This window comes from Ambystoma mexicanum, chromosome 2q (genome assembly GCF_040938575.1).
Source record: "Ambystoma mexicanum isolate Mex_15411 chromosome 2q, UKY_AmexF1_1, whole genome shotgun sequence".
Lineage (NCBI taxonomy): Eukaryota > Metazoa > Chordata > Amphibia > Caudata > Ambystomatidae > Ambystoma > Ambystoma mexicanum.
In genome coordinates this window covers 848,599,501-848,625,688 of record NC_090924.1, presented here as the reverse complement: position 1 = coordinate 848,625,688, position 26,188 = coordinate 848,599,501, and the positions used below count along the sequence as shown (strand labels likewise).

General features: G+C 45.8%; 1 protein-coding gene across 2 annotated transcripts in view; it reads right to left on the bottom strand.

Annotated features, from left to right (window-relative positions):
• Positions 1 to 5,068: 5,068 nt before the first annotated feature.
• ZNF438 (zinc finger protein 438) overlaps positions 5,069 to 26,188 on the bottom strand; it is a 226,983-nt gene continuing 205,863 nt past the window's right edge. For both annotated transcript variants that reach the window (XM_069648078.1, XM_069648079.1), the window contains exon 4: positions 5,069 to 6,402. In XM_069648078.1, the coding sequence (XP_069504179.1) occupies positions 5,823 to 6,402 (580 nt within the window). In that variant the 3' untranslated portion in view covers positions 5,069 to 5,822. The remainder of the gene's footprint in view (positions 6,403 to 26,188) is intronic.

Below are 26,188 nucleotides of genomic sequence, written 5' to 3'. Positions count from 1 at the left end.
GAGATTGAATAGGGCTGTCAAAAATTGTTTTAAACAAGCACTTTCTGCACATAGTAAAACCTCCTATTGAGCTTTCTTTCTGATACCTACACAATGGTATTCATCAAAATGGGGTCTTTGTAATTTGCTGCTCAGTTTTGTAGGTACTTAGAAGGAGGAGAAAAATAAGGCGCAACAGGAAGAAGGCACTGTATCCCTGACACCAAAGAATGCAATTGAGGGTCCTACATGCTGGATTGCTATGCTTCCGGAAACATGATAGCCAGAGGCGGTGGAGGAAAAAAATAGAAGACTTTGGCTGCTCTTGATACTTCCGTTACTTGGAGTCGAGTTAATCTTGGTGGTCTCTTCTCATTTGTTTGGCTGGGCTTTGAAGCCTCAAAAGGATTGAAATGTGTGCCCAGGATCCCCTTTGTTATGTGAAAAGTGGTCCTCCTCCATGGCTTTTTAAAGATGTCCACTAATGACCCTGCTGGAGGCTGCTCAGGACCTGGAAATTTAGGAAATCCATCACTGCTATTGAGCTGAAGATGGCAGTTCATTCCGATCCTGGTTGGAGTCATGGAATGTGATGGGCCTCTGAAGGACCCTGCCTCAATGGTAAGGCGTCAGAAGTGTCCAGATCCAAAAGTTGTGTTTGTATATGATGCAGTAGAATGGCGGCGAGTCTGCCACTGACGACTCACTCGCTTACGTTGGAGGATGCAGTAGTGGAGGGGGAACTGGAGGAGTAAGAAGTGCTGGATTTTAAATAAGCACCTCTATGATAAACGTCCCTCAAGTAAGTTCTCATTGCAAGGGACATCAACCCTGTGCAGACTGCCAAATAGAGGGCCCTCCAAATCAGGCTGTAGATTTGTGTAGAGTGAAGGGATTTATCCCTGTAGTTGCAGCTAATTAAATGAAGCAGAAGACGTCATAGGCGGTATGTGAAATACTGACAACCGGTAAAATGTGGAATATGGGGTAGAAGGAAACATTATGTCATCACTGATGAGCAATCAACCCTAGGAGTGATATGAGGCCTGCTTGGAACATGAACGCCAGAAACACCTATGCCTTGCATATTGCGTGGCCCTAATCGTAAAGGAAGACATAATGGAATCCTGTTGTATGAAAGAAATCGCCACTAAACTTCCCTCAAGTTGTGCGTTTGGAGGATGGGTGCCCTAGAAATGTTGTCCGATGGAATTTTCCCCTTCATGGACCTTGAACATTGCAGTTGTTGGTCGGAAGGTTGTTCCCTGCATTCCCGCATTATTTTAACTTTGAAATAAAGTGACTTGGAGGGTGAGTGTGTAGCATGCACATGCATCACTAGGGCTGTGCTCTGCAACCTTTGGAAGTAAAGAGGCTGTGCCACAGATTCTATGCAGCTTTTTTTCCATTACAGTTAGGCACCTTGGGATGGCTCTTTGAACTGAACTTGGATGACATGGGTCCAGAAAGTATATTAGGGGTATCTGTTACCTCATCTCTTAGGTAAGCATTATGCTGTGAAAAGTATACTCCCCCCAACTGCGACAATTTATCAATTCAGACAGAACATCAACTTCAGATCCCACATGCGAAACCTCCAACCAATGGTCTGTTTTAGGCCCTTGGAAGGCCACCTGATGGTTTTCCTCAGAAGAAGGAATATGATGAAACAGTAAAGAACCAGTTTGGTCCCTCAGTAGCCAGTGCTTCATCAATAGGCAGTCACCGGGACGTGATACCTATGATAATAGTAATGTTTGGCTTTACCTTTGTACATGATGTACTGCCAATGATCAGGGGCACCAGAAGATCTCTTTCCACCTTGACGACCTCAACTGGTCTCACCCTAGAGGGGACTGTGGTAAGCAGCACACAAAGGACGCTCGTGATCCAGAAACAGATTGTCATGGCACTTTTGTGTTCCAAGTCTACGGAGAGGAAAATGTAGGATGTAAAAACCTGCTGCTGGGCATTTAATGAATGATAGTCAACAATAATGTAGAAGGCCATAGTACCACTACAAAGAACTAGCTGCCAGAGTGCTGCCGAAGAGATGCAGTACCGCCAATGGTGCAGAAAAGGACTAGGTATACAGGGGAAATGTGCATTGGAGGATGCCATGCAGGGTCGTGCATGTGTCTTGGCTGCTGTTTATTTTTAAGAGTGTTTTGTAAAGAGCTCTATACTATACCCTTTCCTGGGACGATATCCCATCAGTAAGGAGGAAAAACGACACGATTTAGGAGTACATTTTGTATACAATATCTAGCATTCCATTTCCAAGTTTCCCGAGTCGAAACTTGTGTGGGTCCTATTTTAACATATACATATATTCACAAGAAGTCATCTAGGGACCATTAACTAACTCAAACTATAACAGTGTACCCTGTGCAAATCTATGAAACACGCTTTCATTTTGAGAACATGTGGTATATACAATGACTTCTCTAAACATAAAGGGCCACGTTCCAAAACATTTTCACCATAGAAAATCAGGCATATACATAGCCCTCTCACATTTACAATAGCTGCCAAAGTATTCTTAAGGTTTTACAGTAGAGCAAATATGACGGTGTCCAGAGCACCTCTGAGATGCACATGGGCAAATGGATTTCATAAATATTTGTTCACCTGCATCTTGAAGATGCTCAAGACATCACCAAATTTGCTTCAGGGTCAACACATTATAAGGAAGCTGGTGTAGTTGTGATGTGATGGGCATTTCCTAATTGCTTCAGAGTCAACAACTGTGAATAAGGCCAAAGATATCTATCACAACACAGTCTGTCCAATGTTATGCATATTTAAGTAGAATATATGCATTTTCTCCCAATTTTAAAAAAATGCTCAATACCAGTTAACAAATAAAGTGATAAACTGCAGTTAAAGTAGTTTTAAAGGAAAAGCAACAGTTGTCGGTTCAGGAAATAATGTTCCATCAGAATGCAATTGCTCAGATGTACTTCCTGTCCCGTATTTAAATGTATGTGTTATTGTGAGCTTAAAGAGCGGTCCTGTGCTGACATATCAGTTAATGTTAAACATACTTCGCTACTAAACGTTCCAACCCTTGGTTGAAATATCAGGTTATATGATTATAGAAGACCCACTGTGAAATTAATTTATATGGTTCATTAACCTTTCAGCAGATAACAAAAATGACTAAGTGAAATTTAACATTCAGACTCTCCAAGCATTTTGTAGGGTACTTTAAAGCATGAGAATGGAAGTATAACTAGGCATATTTCAAGATAATAATTTTAACTACTCTGCTTCAAACACAGTTTTGTTTAACCAAACGAGAGCATTACAAATGACAAATTAAGGATGGAAATACTTACCTTTCAAGGCACTAGTTCTACGGGAATGCCGAAATGCAATGTAAACCACTCAGGAGTGGAAGCAAAATTAAAGAAATTAGAGAACCACCATGACAGAAAGAGCCAAGACAAAAAAGGAGGATACCCTAACAAAGAAATCCAAGTGTGTCGAGCTGACACTTCAGGTTGTATCAAGAGAAATGTTGGTAGGTCATTTACAAATAGCTTGTAACTGCAAAGATTCAAAGAAATCTTTAAGAACATCAAAAAAGAACATATGCTGCATACAATGGGAAACCCTTCTATACATTATAACTACAACGTACCAACAGGGGTTAATTCAAGCAGACAATATCACATGATAGCCTAAAAGTTGAAGCAAACAAGATTAGGCAAGGGGCCTTGCACAACATTAATAGCGACTGACAAGATAAATCAGATCCTAGAAATTAAGTTCATTAAGGCGATGACTTTACCCAACTACAGAGATTTTGAATGTTCAAAAGTGAGAGCATGCTACAATAAAGGGAAATTACAATTTTAGCTGCATGATATTTCTGGTTGGACCTTCAAAGCTGGAACTAAAGTATTTCTGCAGTTCCATTTTTATACGATGGAGAAACCTTCAGAAGAAAATGTTGCTTTTCTAATTTGATTTTTGAATTTAAAAAGTGCAAATCCATAAAGGATCCAAGAAGTGGATGCATCTAGGCACAGATGTAAAATTCAATCTGGCGAGAATAGAAGCAAGAAATCAGCGGGAGATCACTGAAATGAATACGTTTTCAGCTGTGTCCAAAGCAGAGGCAGAGTGTCAATCATTTGGATGTCGGTAGGCAAAGGATTCCATGCCCGGGTGCCGCCGATTGAGAAGCATCCGTCACCCTGGTGCACTCAATGAAGAAAAAAAAAAGGAGTGCATAACAGATTTGGCCCAGTCGATCTAAGGGAACGGGATGGATGGTGCAGAGAAATTTAGACATCAAATAGATGTGGGCAGTGCCATGAATACACTTGAAAATCAAACAGGATATTAAAGAGAATCCTCTGCTGGACAGGCAGCCAATGGAAATTCCTACAATACGGAGAAACAGACGCAGTTCTAGGAAGATTATAGAGAGGTCTGGTTGCAGCGTTCTGAGTAACCTGGAAGCAGTGAATCTGACCAGTTGGAATGCCCAGTAATAAGGCATTACAATAATCCAACCTGGAATTAACCAGGGTCCCTTAACTGCAGAGCGGTCCGATTCTGCAATAAGGGGCAGAATTGGTCTCAACAGTCTGAGCTGGTAGTAAATGGATTGAACAACTTCACCAACATGTGCTGTACTGCTTAGGCTCGCTTGCCAAACAAAACCTACGTTTTTAACCTTAGTAGAAAAAGTGGTCGGAGTGTCAAACATGGCAGGGCAGGGAGTCACACAGTGAAAACTCAGTCGATCAGTCGATTTTTTGAGCTGAGCACAATAACCTTGGTCTTGCATGGATTAAGCCGGAGCTTATTTCCAAGCATCCAGTGTTTTATTACGCGCAAGCTAGCATCCGGTTAATAGCTTCTGAAGGATTATTAAGCCTACATATTTGCGTGTCATTGGTGTAGGAGTGATAAAGATCAAACTTAGAAAATGTTTAGCAGTGGTCGAGGACCGTTAGGTACACCCCTAGGAACCGATAAGGAATCAGAGTAGCATGTTCCCATCTAGACTTCTGAAAGAAAAAAATAATACTTGGATATGCTAATCAGAATTTAAAAATTATTAATGCATACCGAGAGCTTTGTGCACTTTATTTTGACACATGTGCAAAAATGACAGAAGGTAACACTTTCACAGCTCAAGTAAGCATAATCAATACAGAGAAAAATGTACAGCTACTTACATTGCAATGCAGATGTCGCCACTTGTGCGGACATGGTAACAAACGTAGAATAGGTACGATGTAAACTCTGCCGGGGTTATCTGTAGCAGTTGCGTGCTCAGCAACGACTAATGTCTGTTCACTTACCACGACACATACCACGACGGCACGTTTAATCAAATTGTAATGCTTTAAAGATTTATGTTTAAAGCCCATTTTAAGAAATATAAAGCAAATATGTGATTACACGTTATTCGCTGATCAATCAAAATGCTTGTGTCCAACTAGTTAAATTGAGAACATTAGGCTTGAGCGTGTGCTGCTTCTATTAGAGATCTCCAGCACCCTACCTTTATGATGTTTAAGGAGTCGGATCGCAACATGCTAAATGAGTAAGCAGAACATGTCCCCCGACTGGTGTTTTGCCAAACGGCACAAACGCTGGAACCTTTTTTTTTATAACGTTTACATAAATAATTGTGATTACATACATTGTTTAACAGCGGACACTGTTTTGTCACACATTATCTGACTTACTCATCATGAGGTGCATTCAATCCTTGTGTATAGGGCCCTTAACATATGTAATAAATAATATATTACTTAGCAATTAGCCATTTTAACAGGTTGCCGACTATTTTTCCTGACAGTTTCTCGTTTGGAAGTTTACTTATCTTGCTCAAAATATGACCTGAAAATGGTCCAGAGTACAGGAGGGTCTTCACAATTGTGCTGATTTTGCCAGTGGGCAAAAAGATCCTCTTTCGTTGGAAACACCTGCTTACAGAGCACACAGTTTAAACCTGAACCACAACAAAATCTAGCCTCCTTGTTCCGAATGGCAAAATCAGCTTCGTGCTGTTCCTTCACTGGTTCAGGAACCATCTTGCTGGCAACTGGCACGCTATGTGAATCCGGGTGAAAAAGGGACACGTGTTTCTTTAATTTTGGAAAAGAACAGAACTCCTCACAGTGGTCACATTTTACCAGATTTCGTTTCTCATTCAACTGTTTCCAAAGAAGAGCTGCATGTTTGAAGAGTTCTTCTTGTGCTCCTTTAGTTTGCAGCACCCCCTCCTTATGGTGTCCTTGTATCTCCTCTCCGTGATCACATAACAAATGAAACTTCATATCGGAAAAGGTGGGAGTAGTGAGCTGGCAACGACCACATTTGATCTGCAATTTGACTTCATCTTGGTTTGCTTGGATTTTTAAGAATTCATCTTCAACATTGGAAGCAGTTTCCCTTTTCAAGAAAAAGAATACGGATGAAATTATTAGTTATTGATTCATAAGCATCATGATTATTTTTATCCTTCATTGAGGTGTAGCACATTTGAGCAATAGGTTCTAAAAATTAATTACCAGATCTGTATTACCACGACGCATTGGTTTAGAAGGTTTAACTAGTTTTCCTCATAAAAATTCGTAGGTATTTATTTTAGTACGCTGACACTCAAAATTGTTTAACTCTTTCTAGCTGAATACTATTTACAGCGCAAATCGATTACTAGAAAATACTTTTTCACCTATAAACATCACATCATACCAATGTCGAAAACAATATTAAGCACTGTACACTATCACGGTCTTGAAAATAGTAGGTTTGTGATGGGATTTGTGTAGTGGAAACCTAGCAGTGAATCACACAGTACAAGGGAATACAGTAATAGGGTACTCTTTATGACTATAATTCGTATATGACACAGATGAGTAAGGAAAAGGTTATCAAATTAAAGTTAAAACAATAACGCCTAGGTTTAATCGATTTAATTTCGTTTTTTTAGCCTCAGTTATCTTGATGCTTCCAACTGACAAACTAATTGAAAAGTAACCAGATATTGGAAAGTGCTTGTGTAAAGAAAGCACACTCCGATTACTAAGGTCAATCAAAATATACTGCGCCAAAAATCACAAAAATGAGTGCAAGATGTGGAAACGCAGCAAGAGTACTGTATCTGCATCTTTGAAAATCTCCCTAAATCTATAAGTCAGTCGCAAAATGAGTAAAGTGAAGAGGAAAGTAGGAAAATGTAATACATATTTTTTATACTGTTACAAGACTCAGTCCTTCAATAACAAAAAATGCTGCAGCGTGATCCGGTAAATACAACTCACATGTGTGCAGCATGCTAGGAATTGAGTGGCAGCGGATACGTCCATTCGCTCCACGCTCTGCCAACAGTGCACCCTCCATACGCGCATTCATGCTTGCCGACACTCGCACTCTGCCCGTAGGCCCCTGCATCATTGCAGTGAAGATGCAGAGGTACACCACCGGCTAACCACATACCTCCTCTTCCTAAACGTGGCACTTTTCTGAATGTAGTTATTATTGGGGTATTGTAAGAAATCAGGTGTAAGACTCGGACACAAGGGTGTTGTGGTGGCTGGTAAAGACTTTTATTAAAATAAAATGAGGGCTGGCGGAAATCCTAGCTTGCCCCATCTCCAAGAGGGTGTTCCCTGCCTCAGTGAAACTAAAGAATGTCTGTGCCAGAATGTCCAAAGTAAAGTTCTCTGTATTGTGTTGAAATCCTAACCCGACTCTTACATGCTAAACTCTCCAACAGGGGCATAGCGTGGCAGCCACCATTGTGGGAACTTATTCATCCAGCAGATGCCATTTCTGTCCCACTTGTAGATATCTCAGATGGGGACGAATGGCATCTACTGGACTAAGGCAGCATCCGGAGCAAGAAACAGCTCCAGACTACAATTCCCAGCGCCCCCCGGGAGCAGCACGTCCAGGAACGAGCACACAGGGCCTGCAGCCCACACGGACAACGCCCCAGCAACCGTGCATGCGCGAAACGGGATCACGCATGCGCAGAGACCAAAGGCTTTGTTCGCGCTCGACCTTTTCACGGACGGATGCGCTTTCCAGAGCTCCGAGAGGCAAAACTCCTGTGCGGGGCCATCCCTTGCCCAGATCCATTCACCGCAGCCCCGTGGCTCAAAAGCGAAGTACTTTTAACATCCCTGCACGGAACGTAGACTAGATTTCTCAATCCCCGAACTACTAACCGCATGACGGCACGGGGGGGAGCGAGTATCGGGAGGCACCCGAGGTTAAAGCAAAGCCATAGGGCGTACTTGGACAACAGTCGCACTAACCGCATGAACAGTTGAGTGCGAGTTAATCTTTGGTGAAACGCACGTATTAGAGAACAGTGTTCGAATACCTTTTCATTTGACAGACGCAGCTCACGGTTTCCAGGCACCGCTGGGGGCACAGACAATCCGGACCACGGACAAGTACCGAAGCTAAGTTTATTTTTACAGTTCTATTGGCACATGTTCTGTAACATGTTATTGACAGTCAGGTGCTGGGGCCTGTACAAAACCAAAACAATTGTGTACTAATGCTAGCTACGTAGTGTGGGTGGGTGGGTTCTAGCCGGCATCTATGCCTAATGTGTAGAGAATTCAGAGTTATGTACGAGGTACTGTAGAACACTATTTGGTCCGACACTGAAGCAAGTGTAAATCAAAACGGTGATGCCGCTGAAGCTAGCTATGAAGGGTGCTAGCTTTTGAATCAGTGTCAAGAAGCTAAGCATCCACCTAAATAGTTTATTAATTTTATTCAAACCAAACAACAATACAAACAAACCCAACACGCAGTGTCATTTACAACAATTCCAGTAAACACCATTTGTATTGTATTTCCAGTTTGCCACTGCTCCCCAAGTCCCACCCTCCATTATGAGCCTATTTGTACTTCTCGTTCAGTATCTGCTACATGTGGCTGAGTCTCACTATCTTCGGATTCAGTCGGGTCCGATATAGATCCGAACAGTTCAGCTATTAATAGTTTCCATGCCATCAAGGTACCCACTTCTTCCTCCCCACTCATGCTGCTCGCCTCCTGCCATACTACCATTTCAGCCTCCGCCCATTTCTGTAACTCCCTCCACCATACCTCCACCCGTGGCTTGTGGCACTTCTTCCATCCCATGGCGATCCTCCGTTTTGCTAACACATATGCCAAGTTTCTCAACATGTTTAAGTTTCCGTGGTCTGGGGAACCCTCCCAGCAAGCAGGCCCAGGCCGTATCTATGACAAGTGTGACCCCTTTTGTCGCTAATTTTTGTGCCACTTCCACCCCAGAAACCTTCGATTACTGGGCATGACTAAAACATGTGCGTCATGTCAGCGTTTTCCATGTCGCACTTAGGGCACGCCTGTCGCCCTCCGTTCCGGAACTTGGATATCTTCAGAGGGGTCATGTATGCTCTATGCGTTATGTACAGCTGTGTTTATTTAAGTCTGCCGTTTCTTGACACTTTTTTGTGATATCCCAGGGCGCGTTCCCACATCCCATCTCCCATCGGGGCCCCCACCTCCTCCTCCCAATCAAGTCTCAAATGTGTCAATTCCTTCCCCACCTTGGTCATCACCATCTCATACAATCTAGAAATCTCAGGCCCCCCTTCTGATATGTCATATATTACCCCCACAGTAGCATCTGGTTCCTCTGCTAACACTGTTTCAGGCCACGTTTTCCGAATTTTCTGGACCATCCTATGATATCTAACATATTGGCCAGTGTGTAATCCCACCTCCTCCCAAAGTTCTTCGAAATCTCTAATGGTCCCCTCTTGCCAGATGTCCCCTAACGTTACCAGTCCCACCGATTCCCAGTAGGTTCTGATAATCACCCTCAGCTGCTTGTCCCCTCCTGCTAATGCGACCAGTGGTACTTGCGGTGAGCACAGGAATGGGTCCTCCATCATCCGACACGCTCGATGCCACATTTTCCACCCCAACATCATCATTTTAGGGCGCTCCTTCATATCTGTTTCAGGAAACCATATAATTTCCCTTAAGTAAAATGGGGTACAAACCCACCCAAACAACCTATGTTCAGGGGTCACTTCCTCGGAGAGCCAATTGGCCACATATTGTAATTGACTTGCTATGTAGTGGACCTCAAAATTGGGCAGCCTGATACCTCCCTTTTCGTAGAAGTTCTGCAAATTCCATAGCGGTACTCTATTCCGAGTACCATGCCATAGGAAGTCCCTGCACACACTATTCAGTTTAGCGAAAAACTCCTTGGGTATCATATGTGGGATATTGTTCAAATAATGTAAAAGCCTAGGTAGGACCACCATCTTAAGCATTGCCCCCGTCCCATCATAGCTAGGGGCAACTTCTCCCAAAACTTCATGCATTTCTGGATTTTCTCAACAGCTACCACGGTGTTGTGCTTATGTTCCTCTTGTCATGATCTCTGCTTCCAAAAGGCCAGGACTTACCCAACTCCCTTGGAAGCAGACCCATAACCCAGGTTCCGAGTGCCAGCCAGTCCCAATTGGGACCTTTTGGACCCTGTCCTGGTGCCAGTGGCGCCAGGCTCATAAATATGCCCAGTCCCAGCGCTGCAAGCGCCGGGCTCATAATGCTTGGGTGGACTTACCTGCAGCAGACCATGCTGCTTACTTACCTGCCAGTTGAACCCCTGATCCTCTTCTGTTTGGGACTACTTTTCCTGTTGGGTGGGGCAGGAGCCACTCCCTAGGTTCAGAACACTGGAACTCTTCTGGAAAGCAGGAACTCTTTTCTTTCCTAGGCGTGGCTGTGGAAGGAGACACCTAAGCACTACAGGAGGCTTTTTAAACCACACCCGATGGATGAATCTTGCTTTGCGTTATTCTGCATTCTCTGCAGCAGAACGCTCATCGTGTCTTCTGCATCTGATCCTGGGCCTAAAGGAAAAAGGCTTACCATCCTGAATCCAGTCTTCAGCAACATCTATAAAGACAAGAAAGAACAGGTTAGCACTACGGTCTTCAGTGACAGCGCATCTCTTACCTGGTCCATCGGCTGTCATCAACGCCTCGCGCAGCATTCCTGCATCTGAAAGACAAAGGCTTACCTACTCTTCACGCGCTCCGGAGGTCATCGCACTGCATTCCGGCATCTGAAAGACAAAAGCTTACCAACTCTTTGCACGCTCCGGAGGCCTTCGGCGCTGCATCCCGCATCTGTAAGACAAAAGAAGGTGCGTTTAAAGACATTGGGTAACGTTAAATACTCACGTGCCATTACTCCATCCACGCCGAACTCAGTGGGCATTCCGGCATCCTTCAGCAGCTCCGAACTGGTACCTGCAAAATAAAAGGACAGTAAGTGCGCATCGTGAAGCAAGCAACAAGCGCTTACTTACCCGCTTCCAGGCGCTTCTATTCCGCATACGGGTCCATCCTCAACTCACTTCAGCCAGTCAACCGCCATCGCCGGAACCCTGCAAAATAAGAGACAGCATTACAAAAGACTTTTAAAGACATTTGAAGTATTCGGAACTCACCGTTCGTGAAGTAAACGACGGACAGCAGTCCTCTGAAGTCAAGATGCCTGCGCTACCTATCCAGTGAAGAAACTGGTTACAGCACCCTGCCCCGAGGCAGATGGAGAGCTCGGCGTTCACTTACCTAAGGTGAGAGCGTTAACCTTTGGGGTTCTACAGGAGAGGAGAAAAGGAAAGAGATAGGGACACCCCAATAACCCCAGTTCATTAATCCCATATTTTCTATCTGCAGACATCTTACTCTTCGAGTCAGGCATACAGTGCACAGAGGTCCAGCCCAAAGAGCCAACCAGGTGCTACACATCACTTTTGAAGATACAGTAGTCGCCCAGTCAAGACCGGCGCCTCTGCGAGAATCAGGTGAGCGTTACACCTCTTCTGCGGTGTGATACACATCTATGCCAAGGTAACGGAAAGAACCAATCACCCATGGTATCTAACAACGGCAACCTTTCCTCCGGGGTCCCCTTATAGCAACCTAGGGGGAAATATACTGGATTTTTGAGGATTTACCGCTATGCCGGACAACCCCGCGTATTTCTCCATCACTTCAAGGATATATTGAAGATTCTCTTCTGGGTATTTCAAGTATAATAATAAATCATCTGCATATAAGGATATTAGATGCCGCTCCTCCCCAACCTCAATACCTATCATATCATATTGTTGCCTGAGGTATATTGCTAGGGGCCCCAGGGCTAGGATGTAAAGCATCGGGGTTCAGGGGCACCCCTGCCTGGTACCTCTACTAAGCTGCCATCTCTCGGATATCACCGATCCCGTTTGAACTCTGGCTAACGGCTCACTGTATAGCATTTTCGCCCACCTGATATAACCCGGCCCTACTCCGTAACCTCCCAGGGCTGCCAGCAGCCATGGCCACTTAACGGAGTCAAAAGCTTTAACTGCGTCTAGGGATACAATCGCCATTTCGCCTTCATTTGTATCTGCCCATTCGATCACACGGTGAAGTCTCTTATGATTATGGGTTATATTCCTGTTTGGGACATAGCCCGTTTGATCCGGGTGGATTAATTTACTAATTACTCTCCGCAATCTATTTGCCAGGACAGCCGTCAGTATCTTGCTGTCCTGGTTCAGCATCGACAAAGGCCTGTAGGAGCTACAGCTATACCCCAGTTTGTTGGGCTTAGGAGGCGGTATTATGATCGCCTCTCTGAGTGACTCCGGCAACCTTCCTATCTCAAACGCTTCGTTAAGCATGTCTAGCAATGGGGGTAGCACTTCTTCTCTATATACTTTGTAAAATTCACTAGGGAACCCGTCTGCTCCTGGGGTCTTACTGGTGGGCAACTGCTTCACAACCTCCCTCAGCTCCTCCAGGGTAATTGGTGCATCAAGCTCTTCTCTCTCCTCATCACTTATTTTAGGTAATCCTATATCTTCTAGTGTTTCGGTTATCTCCTCTTGACTACTCCCCTCCTTGTCTCCGTATAGCACCCTATAATAATCAGCAAATTCCCTGTTAACTCCTTCTTGAGTGTCCACTACATTGCCATCTTCTCTAATTATTGTCCTAATCGGGGGTCTAGGGGTCTCACTCTTGTACAGCCACGCTAAAAGCCTACCCGTTTTATCTCCTCCCGCGTGCTGTCTTTCTACATACTTTTTATAATTGAGGTTACAGAGCCTTTCCCAATGTTCCGCACATTGCTGTTGTAGTTTAAGTACTAGCTCAGTGTCCACACTGTCACATTCTAATGTCCTTTCTAGTTCATCTTAAACTCTTTGTAGGTCAGCCAGAACCCCACCTTGCAGGCCCTTCGACTTAGCTATGGCTGCCCCCCGCATCACCACCTTAGAAGCTTCCCATAGTGTACCCGCCGAGTCAACATTGCCAGTATTGGTCTCAAAATAGTTAAATGATCTCATCCCTAATGTCCTCATGAAAGACCGGATCTTTGAGTGCCTCCGCTCGGAGGCGCCACGTCGGGATTCGCGCCCTCGGGGGGCTGTATTGCCACCCAAGGATCAGGGGCGAGTGATCCGAGAGGACATTCGCCTTGTATTCTATTTGAGTGCTCACTGCCACCACATTAGGCGTGGCAAAGACATAGTCCAGTCTCGTGTGTAGCTGCTGCGGGGCAGTATAATGCAAATATTGCCTATCGTTGGGATGTTTTGTTCTCCATACGTCTACCAAGCTGAAATCATCTAGTAACACCTGCAATGCTTTGGCCGCTGGGGTGGGCCTATCAATCCTGTTGTCAGATCTATCCACCTTGGGGTTCATTACACAATTGAAATCCCCACCCCAAATAACCACGCTTCCCACACACATACTAAGGTTAGTGCACAGAGTCCTGAAGTATGCCGCCATGTTATGGTTAGGGGCATACGTATTCACAATGCATACCTCTTTATTCTCCAACAGCGCTCTCAATATAACCATCCTCCCGTCAGTTTCCGCCATTTCCTGTAGTAGCTGAAACGGGACATGAGGTGCTACCCAGACAAGCACTCCCCTGGCATAAGCAGAGTACGACAAACCCACCACAATCCCTTTCCATTTTTTCCCAACTAGCTCCAGTTTCTCCCGCGTCAAATGAGTCTCCTGCAACAGTGCAACATCTATCTTTTGCCTTTTCAAATACAGCATGACTTTATTCCTCTTCACGGTTAAGTCCCCTGACATTCCACGTCACTATCCTGAGATCTCCCATAGCGCTCTGATATCTTCCTCCCTCATTCCCAACCGAACCCTCCCGGTCATGCTATGCAGATACAACTCTTCAACTCTTCCATATAGGCTCATATTTAAACTTAAACTCCCCAAAACTATGTACAACCCAAACTTCCCACCTCCCTTCACCCCCCCAACCCAACCCTTCCCCAACAACACCCTCCTCCCCAACTGTTGCCTAGCTCCATCCCTGGATCTCAGGCACCCCCACATCTAGCCCCATCCAGCACAAACTTATGCTCAGGGTTCAGTAGGGTAAAGTCGCCCTAATGGCCACTTAACTATTAGTATTTCGGGGATGAGTTGCCTCCATCCTATTGCTCCTATTTCCAAATGTATTACGCATTGTGTTAACTTTATACTGCTTCCAATTACAATGTACCTACTATATTCCAGTCCAGGACGGGCACAGGGCCCGAATGCTATCCAGTGTTCAACTAATCTTGTTTCCTGGTATAATCCGGTACCCCCAATGTCCGTGGCACCAGTTTTTTAGCCGTCCTGTTCCTGCCGGTCACGGTCCACTTCTTGTTCCGGGCAACCCTGCAGATCCAGCCACGTTACCACCTCTTCGGGAGTGTCAAAAAAGAGCGCTCTGCCCTTATGTAGCACCTTCAGCTTTGCCGGGTACAGGAGCATGTACTTGATGCCTGCTGCTCGCAGCCTCCTCTTGACGGCCACGTAGCTGTATCTCAGTCTCTGCACCAGCATCGTATAGTCCGGGTATGCTGTAATGTTGGCGGATGCTCTCTGTATTGTCCCACCTTTACGAAAATATTCTAGGATCTTCTCCCTATCTCTGTAGTTCAAGATCCACGCGATGATAGGTCGCGGCGGAGCCCCAGGTCGCGGTTTCCTCATCAAGGCTCGGTGCGCCCGCTCCACCGTGAATCCCTGCGAAAGCTTATCTGCTATTTCTTGTAGGATCATGTTTTCCACGTAGTTTGTAGGGTCTTGACCCTCCTCCCCCTCCGGCAGGCCGACCATCCGTATGTTATTTCTCCTCGCTCTTCCCTCAGCTTCTTCCACCCGATTTTCGAGGTTAGCAACCTGCTGTTTGAGCACATGAACTTCCTTTGCGTTAGTTGTGCTGACATCAGCATTGGTCTTTACGGCACTCTCCAGCCCACTTGTTCTCTCCGCCAGCCCCCTGACATCTTGCCGTAACAGGTTAAGTTCAGTCCCGACCGCATCGATTTTGCCTTCCAGGGCTGTCCGCAAGTCTGCCATTGGCGCTCCCCACTTGGTGCTCAGCTCCGATATAGCCTCCAGGATTTGGTGCTTGTCTCCTTCTGGGGCTTCTTCAGCACAAGTCGTGGACGCGCTCCGCTCCGATGTTGTGGGGGTCTTCTGCGCTTTCGCGAAGACCTCCATTGTAGGTTGTTTGATCTTGGCTCTCAAACTTTTGACCGACATGGTGAAACCTTGTCCACGTTTCTGACTCCGGCCCGGTGCCGCTTAGTTGTTGTTCGAGTCGTTGGAGTCTCTGTATATCAGCCTACACCAATTGTTACACACAAAATTGTTATTCAGGTGGATTGTAACTTTTCCGCGTCACAATCACCTCTCAGCGTCCGTGCCAGTCATCAGCAGGGTGCCGTCATCAGCATCGCCAGTGCTTCTTCATGGTCTTTGCACCTATCAAGGGCCGATGGTACATACAAGATGCATATAACCATTTGCTGCGGCCCAGACCTTACGAGGCCGCTTCACGGTCCACCAGTGTAATCCTTTGTTCAGGATCAGTCGCCATTTTGTTTTGGGCGTACAGGTCTCGGCGCCACTTATTGTGTCCGTATTTGCTCATCCACTCCTCTGTGCGGATTCGGGATGTAATCCCTGCGTGCTCGACGCTTCCAACTTACTGCGGGAACGTTGTCAGTCTTCTTGTCCGTTTCATGTATACCACGTCCCGGGTCTAGTGGGAGCACCAAGGCCGTGCCGCCTATCTCATGGCCCAGTGGCCCAACGCTGGGTACATCCTCTCGGGCTATTCGTGGGCTTCTCTCCGGTAGTCAGCCACTCACTGTTTCATCCGCCGCTGCACGCCAGCAGTCCAGTCGCTACCCGCGTGGCACCCGATTTCAAGTGCCGCCGGGGGTCCCTTTGTGTTGGCAAGCCGCCATCTTAGTATCGATTGTGCCGCTTCCAGATCAGGACACAAAGTGGCCTAATACAATCTGCTGTGTCCACTTTCTCTCACCGATACGCTCATCTGCTGCTTGAAGTATTGTTCCCAGATACCATATCTTTTTTCCGCTGGAATCGGCCGTCAACACATGCGTTTTGCTTCGAATCAATAAGTCGGATCACGGAGCTCCAAGGAATCGCAGCCTACTCCATGGCTGCTTGGCCACGCCCCTCAGCATCCACCTAAAAACTTAGTGCAGTAACTAAGTGTGTGTGAGTGTGGAGTGCATGTATGAAAGGACTCCTCAAAAGGTGTTCACATAACAACCAAGCACCTTCAAGAGACCAGGAGCATGTTTACCCTGCAAGCCCCCTACCCATCCATAACCTCTACCTTAACCTCTACCCGGTGATCCTACAACCCCCGTACCCATCCAATCCGAGGACCCAACCCTCTTTCCCCGTGGTGGTTGCGGTGTCCTGTGTGCATCAAGTCCCAAGCCCCAAAACTGCTAAGGGGAGGAAGGAGTTTGTGCTGCTTCTGCCCTGGATCCAGGAACTACGACACCGGCTTCTGTGCCTCTCGTGACACCACCTGCAGGAGCTCTCTTGCACCCTGCTGCAACTTGCTTCCTCTTGGTTTCCCAACCCACGTCGGGAGTAGTGGTTCTCCATATTTCTTACCGCTTGATGTTTTTAAACATCCCAGCAACTATTGGATCCATCGAACTAGAGGACATCTCTGGTTTCACGGCTTCAGTACTCTTCATTGCTCTAGTGCTCTTCCGAGTTCTTTTACTACAAGGGTATGAAAGAGCATCGTTGTCAGTGCAGATTGGAAGTTCTAGTTCTATGTTACAATAGGCTATACAAGATTGGAAATTCAAGGGGCTGGTGTCATGCATGAGGGTCGTCTCTCCCATATGGTCCTCCCTCAGACAGCCACCCCCAGGGTCAGGATCAAGTAGTGGCTGCCTTTCCCTGGCCATATGGGAAGAGTTTCCCCAGAGAGGCAGTGATGACATCACTATATTCACCACAGTATTTATTGAGCGCAGACCTAGCTTCGGGAAGCAACAGATAGCTTTACAATCATAGGGGGATTAACCTGGTGAGGGAAACTGAGAAACAAGGGAGCGGGCAGCTAACAGGGGAGAGGGACGGTGGGCATGAACAAGTAGTTCACATTGACGTATTGTTGCAGGCATCCTTCTCCACCGCTTAGGCCTGCATGCTGGTTATGCGTAAACAAGTTCCCTATTGTCAAGAGGGGTTGCAGCAGGCATTTCACTGTATATGTCCGTGTTGGACTGAGCTTGCTCCCACTGTTTTTAAAGTTTTCATTGTACTGACTATTCTTCTCTGGTATTTTGTGCTGTGGCAAGGATATTACATTGAGTTCATGGATCTCATGGCCATTGTACCATACCTATTCTCGTTTGTTTTATTGACTACTACTGCAAGATTATTGCTGCCACTGATGCTGCTACTTGTTTCATAAATATTTCTCACAGGTACATTTTTAAAATATCCTTATTGGTCGTTTACATTTCACATTAGCCATGGTTTTAACTGCCTACTCTATTTTGAATGAAATTCACATTAATTGCTTTACTAGTGCCTGTTATTGCTTTCGCCTTATCCAGGTTTTCAATCCCTTAGGCTACATATGCTCACATCCTTCGCCCCCTCTCCTGCTTCGGTCCTTCCCAGCTACGGGACCACAACTCCTACATCTCCTACAATGGCACATCTAAATGTTATCATAGACACAATCAACAGGCTTTAATTGACTTGGGTCAGAGAGAGCTGTTCTGATCTCACAGTCAGTATACCGTACCTATTTTCTATTGTTATATTACCTGCTCAATTATTGTTGCCACTGATGCTGCTGAAACTGGTTACGTACATATTTCTCACCATTCATTTTTAAAAAATATCCTTACTGGTCGTTTAAATTCCACATTAGCTGTGGTTTTAACAGTCTACTCTATTGCCGAAACACTTGACAACCTGGCTACCCTTCATAGATAAGATAGATTATATAGAGTGTACATCAAAGACCTCATGAGCTGTGAGTTTTTACACTGTTGTAAGCAGATATTAGGTAGGGGAGAGACTCTGCAGGGTCTTTGAACTGATATATAATACATTACTCACCGTAATCGTATTTCTGATGCTTGTATCCGCTTAGATTCACATGCTGTGCATAGGCCGACATCTAGTGGAAGCTACAGAGTATTACTGTCGTGGTTTTCGAAACTCAAAAAAGGGACGTTGAATAGGACGGTCCAGTAATACTATCCATGGTGTGGCGTCCCCTGTACCCATGATCCCTCACGCGTGTAGGTCCCTTAGATTGTAATTTTCTGACATGAGGTAGCATGAGGTGTAGCGTCAGTATAGTTGTATCCAAGCAGATATGTATAGACAAGCTCATAAGCATCCATGCGCCTTCTCTCCGAGGGAAGGAAGGGTGGGTCGCATGTGAATCTAAGCAGATACAAGCATCAGAAATACGATTACGGTGTGTAATGTATCCCTTTTGAGGCTTGTGGAATCTGCTTAGATCACATGCTGTACATAGATTAGCGAGCAGTTGAAGGAGGAGGGATGTGAGAAGGTTCATGAGCGAATACATGTCTTAGAACCGCTTGTCCCACTTGTGTATCTGTCTTGGAATGGGTGTCAATGCAGTAGTGCTGAGTGAAGGTATGTATGGAGCTCCATGTAGCTGCCTTGCAAATACTGTCTAAAGGGACATTTGCAATGAAAGCCAGAGTGGCTCCAATACCTCTTGTGGAGTTAGCCCTGGGCGTAAAAGGCAGTGTCTTATCTGATAGGGAATAGCACAGTTGGATACATCCGACTATACACTTAGAGATGCGGTCACCTTCTCTGCCCGGCGCTATGGAGACAAAAAGTTGATCTGTTTTTCTTAGCGATCTGGCCTTGTCTACGTAGTAGAGGACCGCTCCCCTCACGTCTAGCGTGTGGGGTTTTACCTCAGCTGAGCTTTTGGGTTCCTGGAAGAAAGCCGGTAGCTCAATTGACTGGTTTACATGAAATTTGGAAATGAATTTAGGCGAGAACCTAGGGTGAGTATGTAAAACCAGCTTGCCTTTGTGTACAACAAAGAAAGGATCCGACACTGACAAAGCATGTACTTCACTGACCCTTCTTATGGAAGTGATAGACACTAAGAAGGCAGTTTTGTAAGTCAGGTGTTTGAGACTAGACTTGTGCATTGGCTCGAAATGGGGTCCCATGAGCTTAGCGAGTACCACATTGAGGTACCACCCTGGCGGCGGGTTAGAAATTGGAGGGTGGAGTCTTTAGTTTCCCTACGCAGAGACCAGCATAAAGACTGGTCCTGGCTATCGGGAGCCTTGACTGCTGCTGCCGGGTTCATTGAGTGCAGATGTGTGTGCACGGTTAGCCCCTTGTGCTGGGTGAGTAGGTTGTACTGGCACAGGAGTTTTATGGGATCGCAGATCGCCAGTTTTCTCAGATGTGGATACCATGGTTGTCTCGTCCACATAGGGGCATCTAGGATAAGCGTCATTGGTTCCTTGTGTATTTTGTTGACCGCCTTCCTCATTAGAGGGGTTGGTGGAAAAGCATAGGCAAATATCCCTGACCAGTTTATCCATAGGGCGTTCCCCTTGGAGCCTGGCTGGGGGAACCTGGACGCGAAGTTTGGGAATTTACTGTTTTCGCTTGTGGTGCATATAAGTCTATTGTGGGGAAACCCCACAGAGAAGATGTGTTTTACGACGTCTTCGTGTAGTCGCCATTTGTGTTCCTCAGGAAGGGGATCTCTGCTCAGAGAGTCTGCTGGTGAGTTGAGTTCCCCTGGAACATGTTGGGCTGACAGGTAAATCTTCCGTTTGAGTGCCCATTTCCAAATTTGTTGGGCAAGCTTGGACAGATTTAGAGAACGAGTGCCCCCCTGCTTGTTCATGTAAAACATGGCAGTTGTGCTGTCTGTAAGGACCTGCACTGTCTGGTTTAATAAGAGGGGTTTGAATGCCCAAAGCGCTCTGAATATTGCTAGAAGTTCCAGCAGATTGATGTGGTTCTGAGCAAACTTGCGAGACCATAGACTGAGCTGTGTGGTGGTGGAGGTGGTGAGCTCCCCAGCCTTTTAAGGACGCATCTGTTGTGAGGACGGCCTGACCCTCTGGGTTGTAGAAGGGTTTCCTCCCATTAGATTCTCTCTTGTCCACCAGTGAAGATGCTGTACTAGTGTTGGCGAAACGACCACTAGATCGTCCCACTGACCACTTGCTTGAGACCACTGTTTCGCCAACCACTCTTGCATGGGTCGAATGCGCAGGTGCGCATGGGGAACCAGGTAAATGCAAGACGCCATCATGCCTAGAAAATGCATAGCTTTGCGCACCCTTATTTGGCGACCGGCTTGGTAATGAGGAATTTGCAGCAAGACATTTCTAATTCTTTCCTCTGACGGAAAGGACAACCCCTCGAGTATTTAGGACAGCTCCTAGGAACTGTTTGGAGGTGTTTGGCACGAGGCTTGACTTTTTCTCGTTGATGGAGAAACGCAATTGAAAGAGGAGGTTGATGGTTCTTTGGATGTTTTGTCTGCAAATTAGAGGGGACTCCCTTGTAATGAGCCAGTCGTCCAGCTATGGGTACACTGGGATTTCCTCCGTGCGCAAGTGCGCTGACACCACTGCCATTACCTTGGTGAATACCTTGGAGCCGAGGTTATTCCGAAGGGCAGCACCTTGAATTGGTAGTGCTGGTTCCCTATCTTGAAAGCCAAGAGTCTTCTATGCGCTGGGAACATTGAAATATGAAAATAGGCATGATTCATATCCAGTGTTGCCATGTAATCCCCTTTTTTAGTAGGGGGATTACCTCTTGTAGCGTAGTCATGCAGAACTTTTGTGGCTTGACATACTTGTTTGCAGGGCGCAAATCTAATACTGGGCACATTGTGAGATCTTTCTTTGGCACAAGGAAGTAGGTTGAATAAATACCCCTGTTTACCTGATGCACCGGGACGACCTCTATGGCGTCCTTTGATAGCAGAGTTGTGATCTCTTCGAGGAGGATTTTCAGATGTTCCTGCAAGTGTACTTTCTGTTGTAGAGGATGGTTGTGGGGGCGCTGTAGTAACTCGATGCAGTAGCCTCCGGACACTGTGGACAGCACCCATCTGTCCGAGGTGATCCCCTCCCATGAGTGGGTTAAGTTGGTAATGCGCCCCCCCCACTGGGGAAGCATGGGAGGGGACCTGGAGCGGAGCGTCACTGTTTGGTAGGTGGCGTACCACCTCTAGTGGGGTTGCCTCTTCCCCGCCCATGACCTCTGCGCTGCCCACTTGGGTAGCCGTGGGAAGATTGTGACTGGTAATTCCCCCATGATGAGCCCAGACTTTGGCAATAGTTTGAACCTCTTTGGGAATTCTGACCTCGAAAGCTGCGAAAATTACCACTTCCCCTCTGTCCAGAGGGTTTGTTGGTGAGTTGACCAAGTGATTTCAATGTGTCGTACTCATCTTTTGCCGTTTTGAATGCATTTTCAACGGCTTTGCCGAATAATACAGTAGGCTCGACCGGCAGGGCTATCGGGTTCGCCTGAGTTTCTGGTTTGAATCCTGACTGTTTTAACCATGCATGCCTCTACATTATCGTGCCCTCAGTGATTATTCTACCGCTATTATTAGCCGTGTCGAAGTTGGTCTTCAGGAGACAGCCCGACACTGCCCTCCCCTCAGCTGCTACTTGCGCTAACTGGGACTTTAAGGGTTCATGTGCGGAGGAAAGCAATGCAGATACTGCCTCCCACTTATGGCAATTATATCTTGCTAAGAGGCTGGCAATGTTGGCTATCCTAGCCTGATAAGCCGCAGACGAAGCGACTTTCCACCATAGATCTTTTTGCTTTATCTGGAGGAGCTTCCGAGGAAGCAAGTTGGGTTCCCGCCCTCTTTCTAGTGGTGGTAACGACTAGGGAATCTGGCTTTAGTTGTCCCGAGATATAATGGGTCAGAGGGAGCAGCGCAAAATAACTTTTCAACACGAGGATTTACTGCACGTGTGAGGTTAGGTGTTTGCAAGGAAGGTAGAATTCGGCACTGGACTGATTTTAATAAAGGGATGGACTGCGTTACTGCCCTTTTGTCTCCCAGGATTTGTTCTGCGAAACCCCTGTCCTCCTGAACTTCCTATGTGTCTATCTGGAAGTGTTCAGCAGCCTTAGCCAACACCCCATTAAGGAGAGGCTGGTTACTCCTGGTCCTCATCATCCCCGTCGTAGTAAGGGTCTGCATTCTGTCCCTCCTCGAATTGAGGGTCAGGTTCTTCGTGGTCAGAACTTGGGTCATAAGGCTCCACCACAAAGGGGTCTATTAGTAAGTCCTGAAAGGGGGTATCAGAGCGAGCCCTCTTAGGAGGGGGTTGAGGAGGCACAGCAGTGGCCCTGGAACCAGAAGGAGCTGATGTGGGAGGGGTGTTCTTATAACTCTGAAAATAGTTAGGATCTCTTTCATAAAAATGTGCCAAAGGTCCTCCTTTTCATTACCCTGTCTATGTCCTGAGAGCTCCATTCTTTGGAGCTTGGTATAATCACAGACTGAGGGTTAAGGCCCATGTCCTCATCTGTGGGAGGTATAACTGTGGTCTTGGGGGCTGATGTTCTTTTGATTTTTTAGCATCCTTGTCTCCCTATGCTTCTCTTTAGAAGTGTGGGTATGTCTACTCCCTCCCACATGGCTAGATGTGGTCTTACTAGACTTTTTGGGGCCTTCTGCTTGGTCCGACGCATTGCATTGACTTTCGGTCGCATGATCTGACAATGAGCATCGAATTTCAGGTGTAGGGTTAGACGCAGAGCATCTAGTTTCGGTAGTGGGTTGAGACACGGTGTCGTCATCGGACGACCGGGTGACGGTAGCGGTTTGATGGATGATGCTCCTGGGTAGCTGAAGCCGCCCTGTCTCCTTTCCCACCCGATTCGACAGCGTTGCTGCCATTGCTGAAAGCACCCTCTACGTCCATGGCCTCAAGCTGCCAGGCATAATGGGCCCATCGCTTAGTGGAGCGGTCCTTTAGGGTTTTTGGCTTGAAAAGCCTACAGGCCTTACAAGATGCCTCAAAGAGGTCCAGAGGGAGACACAAATTGCAAACAGTAGGTTTATCTACCCAGGAAAACTTCCTGTTACACGTGGGGCAGAATTTAAACAGAGGACTCTCCATAAGGCCAAGGAATGGCAGCGGGCGAATATATGTAGGAAAAAGGGGAACATTTTATAGATGTATGACCTGTGGGATAGATTCACCCACTCAACAGGATTTCACCACATCACCAAGTTGCATGTGCGCAAGAAACAACAAATGGCTGCGCTGGCTCCTTTCACACCAGGACCTCAAAAATGCATTTTTTGCAGCAAAAAAAAGATGGCTGCGCCATACTGCCAAGCACACTTCAGGCAAGATGCAACAAGGGGACACACTGAAGGAGCGCGCCAGTATGTTCTGAAAAATATAAAGGTAATAAAGTAAAAAGGCAGGCTGAAAACCCAAATTCCCCTTCAAAATGAAACATTTTCACCCTTTAAAAATCATGCTTTTGGCGCCAATTCCAGCTGTTCGGTTTTAAACTATGGTGATTAAAAATGCTCTGCAATGCCCAGGATATTTCATTGTGCCTCACCAAAAGCCAGGCACAATCCCTGATAAACGGGCCCTGTCAAACCAATTCTTAGAGAAATCAACAAAAAAACTGCTGTGCACCGCAAACGCTTTATTTTGTGCTATAAAGTGTCAAAGGAATGAACCCTGCAAAAGAAATCATAGCTCTCTGAACATGTCCATTCCAGTTGTGTACAAGAAACAAACTATGGCTGCAAGGCAATATTGGGAAGGCAGATGGCAAAATCCAATTTGAAAAGGAAATTCTATCAGTTTTCAACACATGTGTAAAAATGGGCTTTTGCAAAACTAAAGGAAAAAAATGCCCATTTGAAAAGTAAATTGTATAAGGAAAGCATGCCATTACCTAGCAATGTAAAGGGGTTTGTGGCTGGTGAAAATACATACAGGGGCAATTTTTATTCCACAGGTTTGTTTTAATTCCGGACCCAAAATTAGAAAACAGATTTAAAACACATGGGCTGAATTTGCAAGCTCCAAAAAAAAAAAAAAAAGTTATTCCAGTTGCCAGCCCTGAAACTTATCCATAGGAAGGGAGACGCACCATAAACTTCCAGGACCTGAAAGTGATAATTACCAGCTTTGAATGGGCTAGGACAAAAAGTTCACACGCTCTTCAGACATTCGTCTGTGCTCCAGGCTGGGACAATAGAAGTCCTGGGACACTAACCTGTGAAGTGTGATGGGCCAATAAAACCTTCAATTATGCTGAAAACCCCCACCTTGCTTTAAATGATCCAGTGACATGGACTGCCATTTTCTTCCAAACACTATTTTATAAATAAACTGTAAAGATTTTTATCTCTGCAGCAAGAATTAGTAAAAATGTAAAAGGTTTGCAGTTTTAAATATCATTTTATGGGCTTTCTTTTAAGACTTGGTAGAATTCATTGACACCTTGGGGACAGAAATGGCAAAATATGGCAGATTACCAGAAAAGCATCCATGTTGCAAATGCACATTTTTGTACATACATCCCTTATGATAATCCACACCCATGTAGAAAGTTCTAGAATTTTGAGCAATATAAATCTCATTGAAAAGCGCGAAAAACTGGTAGAAGGTCGAAACAAGGTCACGTGGACTTTGCTAAGAGATTGCAATTGTATAAATGTATGTTTTGGCAAAATCAGATTTTAGGTAAAGTAACTATGGGAGTTTTTTGGACATTGTAAAACTCACACCATAAATCTGACATCATTTTCTTGAAATCCAACCAGCTGAGAGCGAGGCAGAGACAATCACCCTTGCCCAACTTCGTTGTTAGAGGCGTGTTTAGTTAAGCCTGCCCCAGTCACATACTTTGATGATGTTTCTAGGCATTATAAATAAGAGTCCCTGACAAGAGACTACACACACACTCTTCCTGATGTTCCTGTGCCGGCGTCCTATTCCTGTTCCAAACCATCCAGATTCCAGATCCCAACTGCAAGGCCAAAACATTGCTGACACTACTCCAGGGCCCAATGCAAAACACATGCATTTCTGATCCTACTCCAGCAAGGCCAAATCTGAAATCCCACTAAAACTCCCATTAAAATAACCAAAGGGGAAAGCTGTGGTGTTCTTGGGAAGCATCCCAATACCACTAACTGCATGCTTGATGCAATCCTGCCATCCTGCTATCCTGCCATCCAACTTGACCTTTAGTATCCAGTGACCAGATTTGCCAGTCCAAAAGTGCCATCCAGTGACCAGAACTACCCAGCTGTTTGCCAGGCGCCCTGCCGTGTAGTGACCAGAACCCTGGACGGTCCAAAATCCCAAACTAAAAGTGGACTGTAAGTATCATCCCTACCCCAGAGAAATCCTACTTATCTTGCATTTGTCCTTATCCCACTCTCAAAGCAATCCCATCCTTACCCGGCTAACTTGTAAAACTGTCAGAAATATCCATTCAACCTTGCCCTTGATTTCTAGTGTTAGCGCCACATTTCTCTTCATTTCTGTCTTGCATAGATCCTAAGTCATCAGCGATATTGTGTTTAAATAAATTCATTTTCCTTTAAGAAAAGGGGCTCACTGCGTGAAGGGTTATAACTGCAGCGTAACTTGATATTCACGGATGCCGTTCCTCTTTTCTTAGTCATAAACTGGCCGATTCATGGAATTAATGTGCGCTGAAATTTTCAGCGCAAGCGTGCGAAAGTGTGCGAATCGCAGTGCCAGTGCGAAAATTGCAGCGAAACCCGCGCA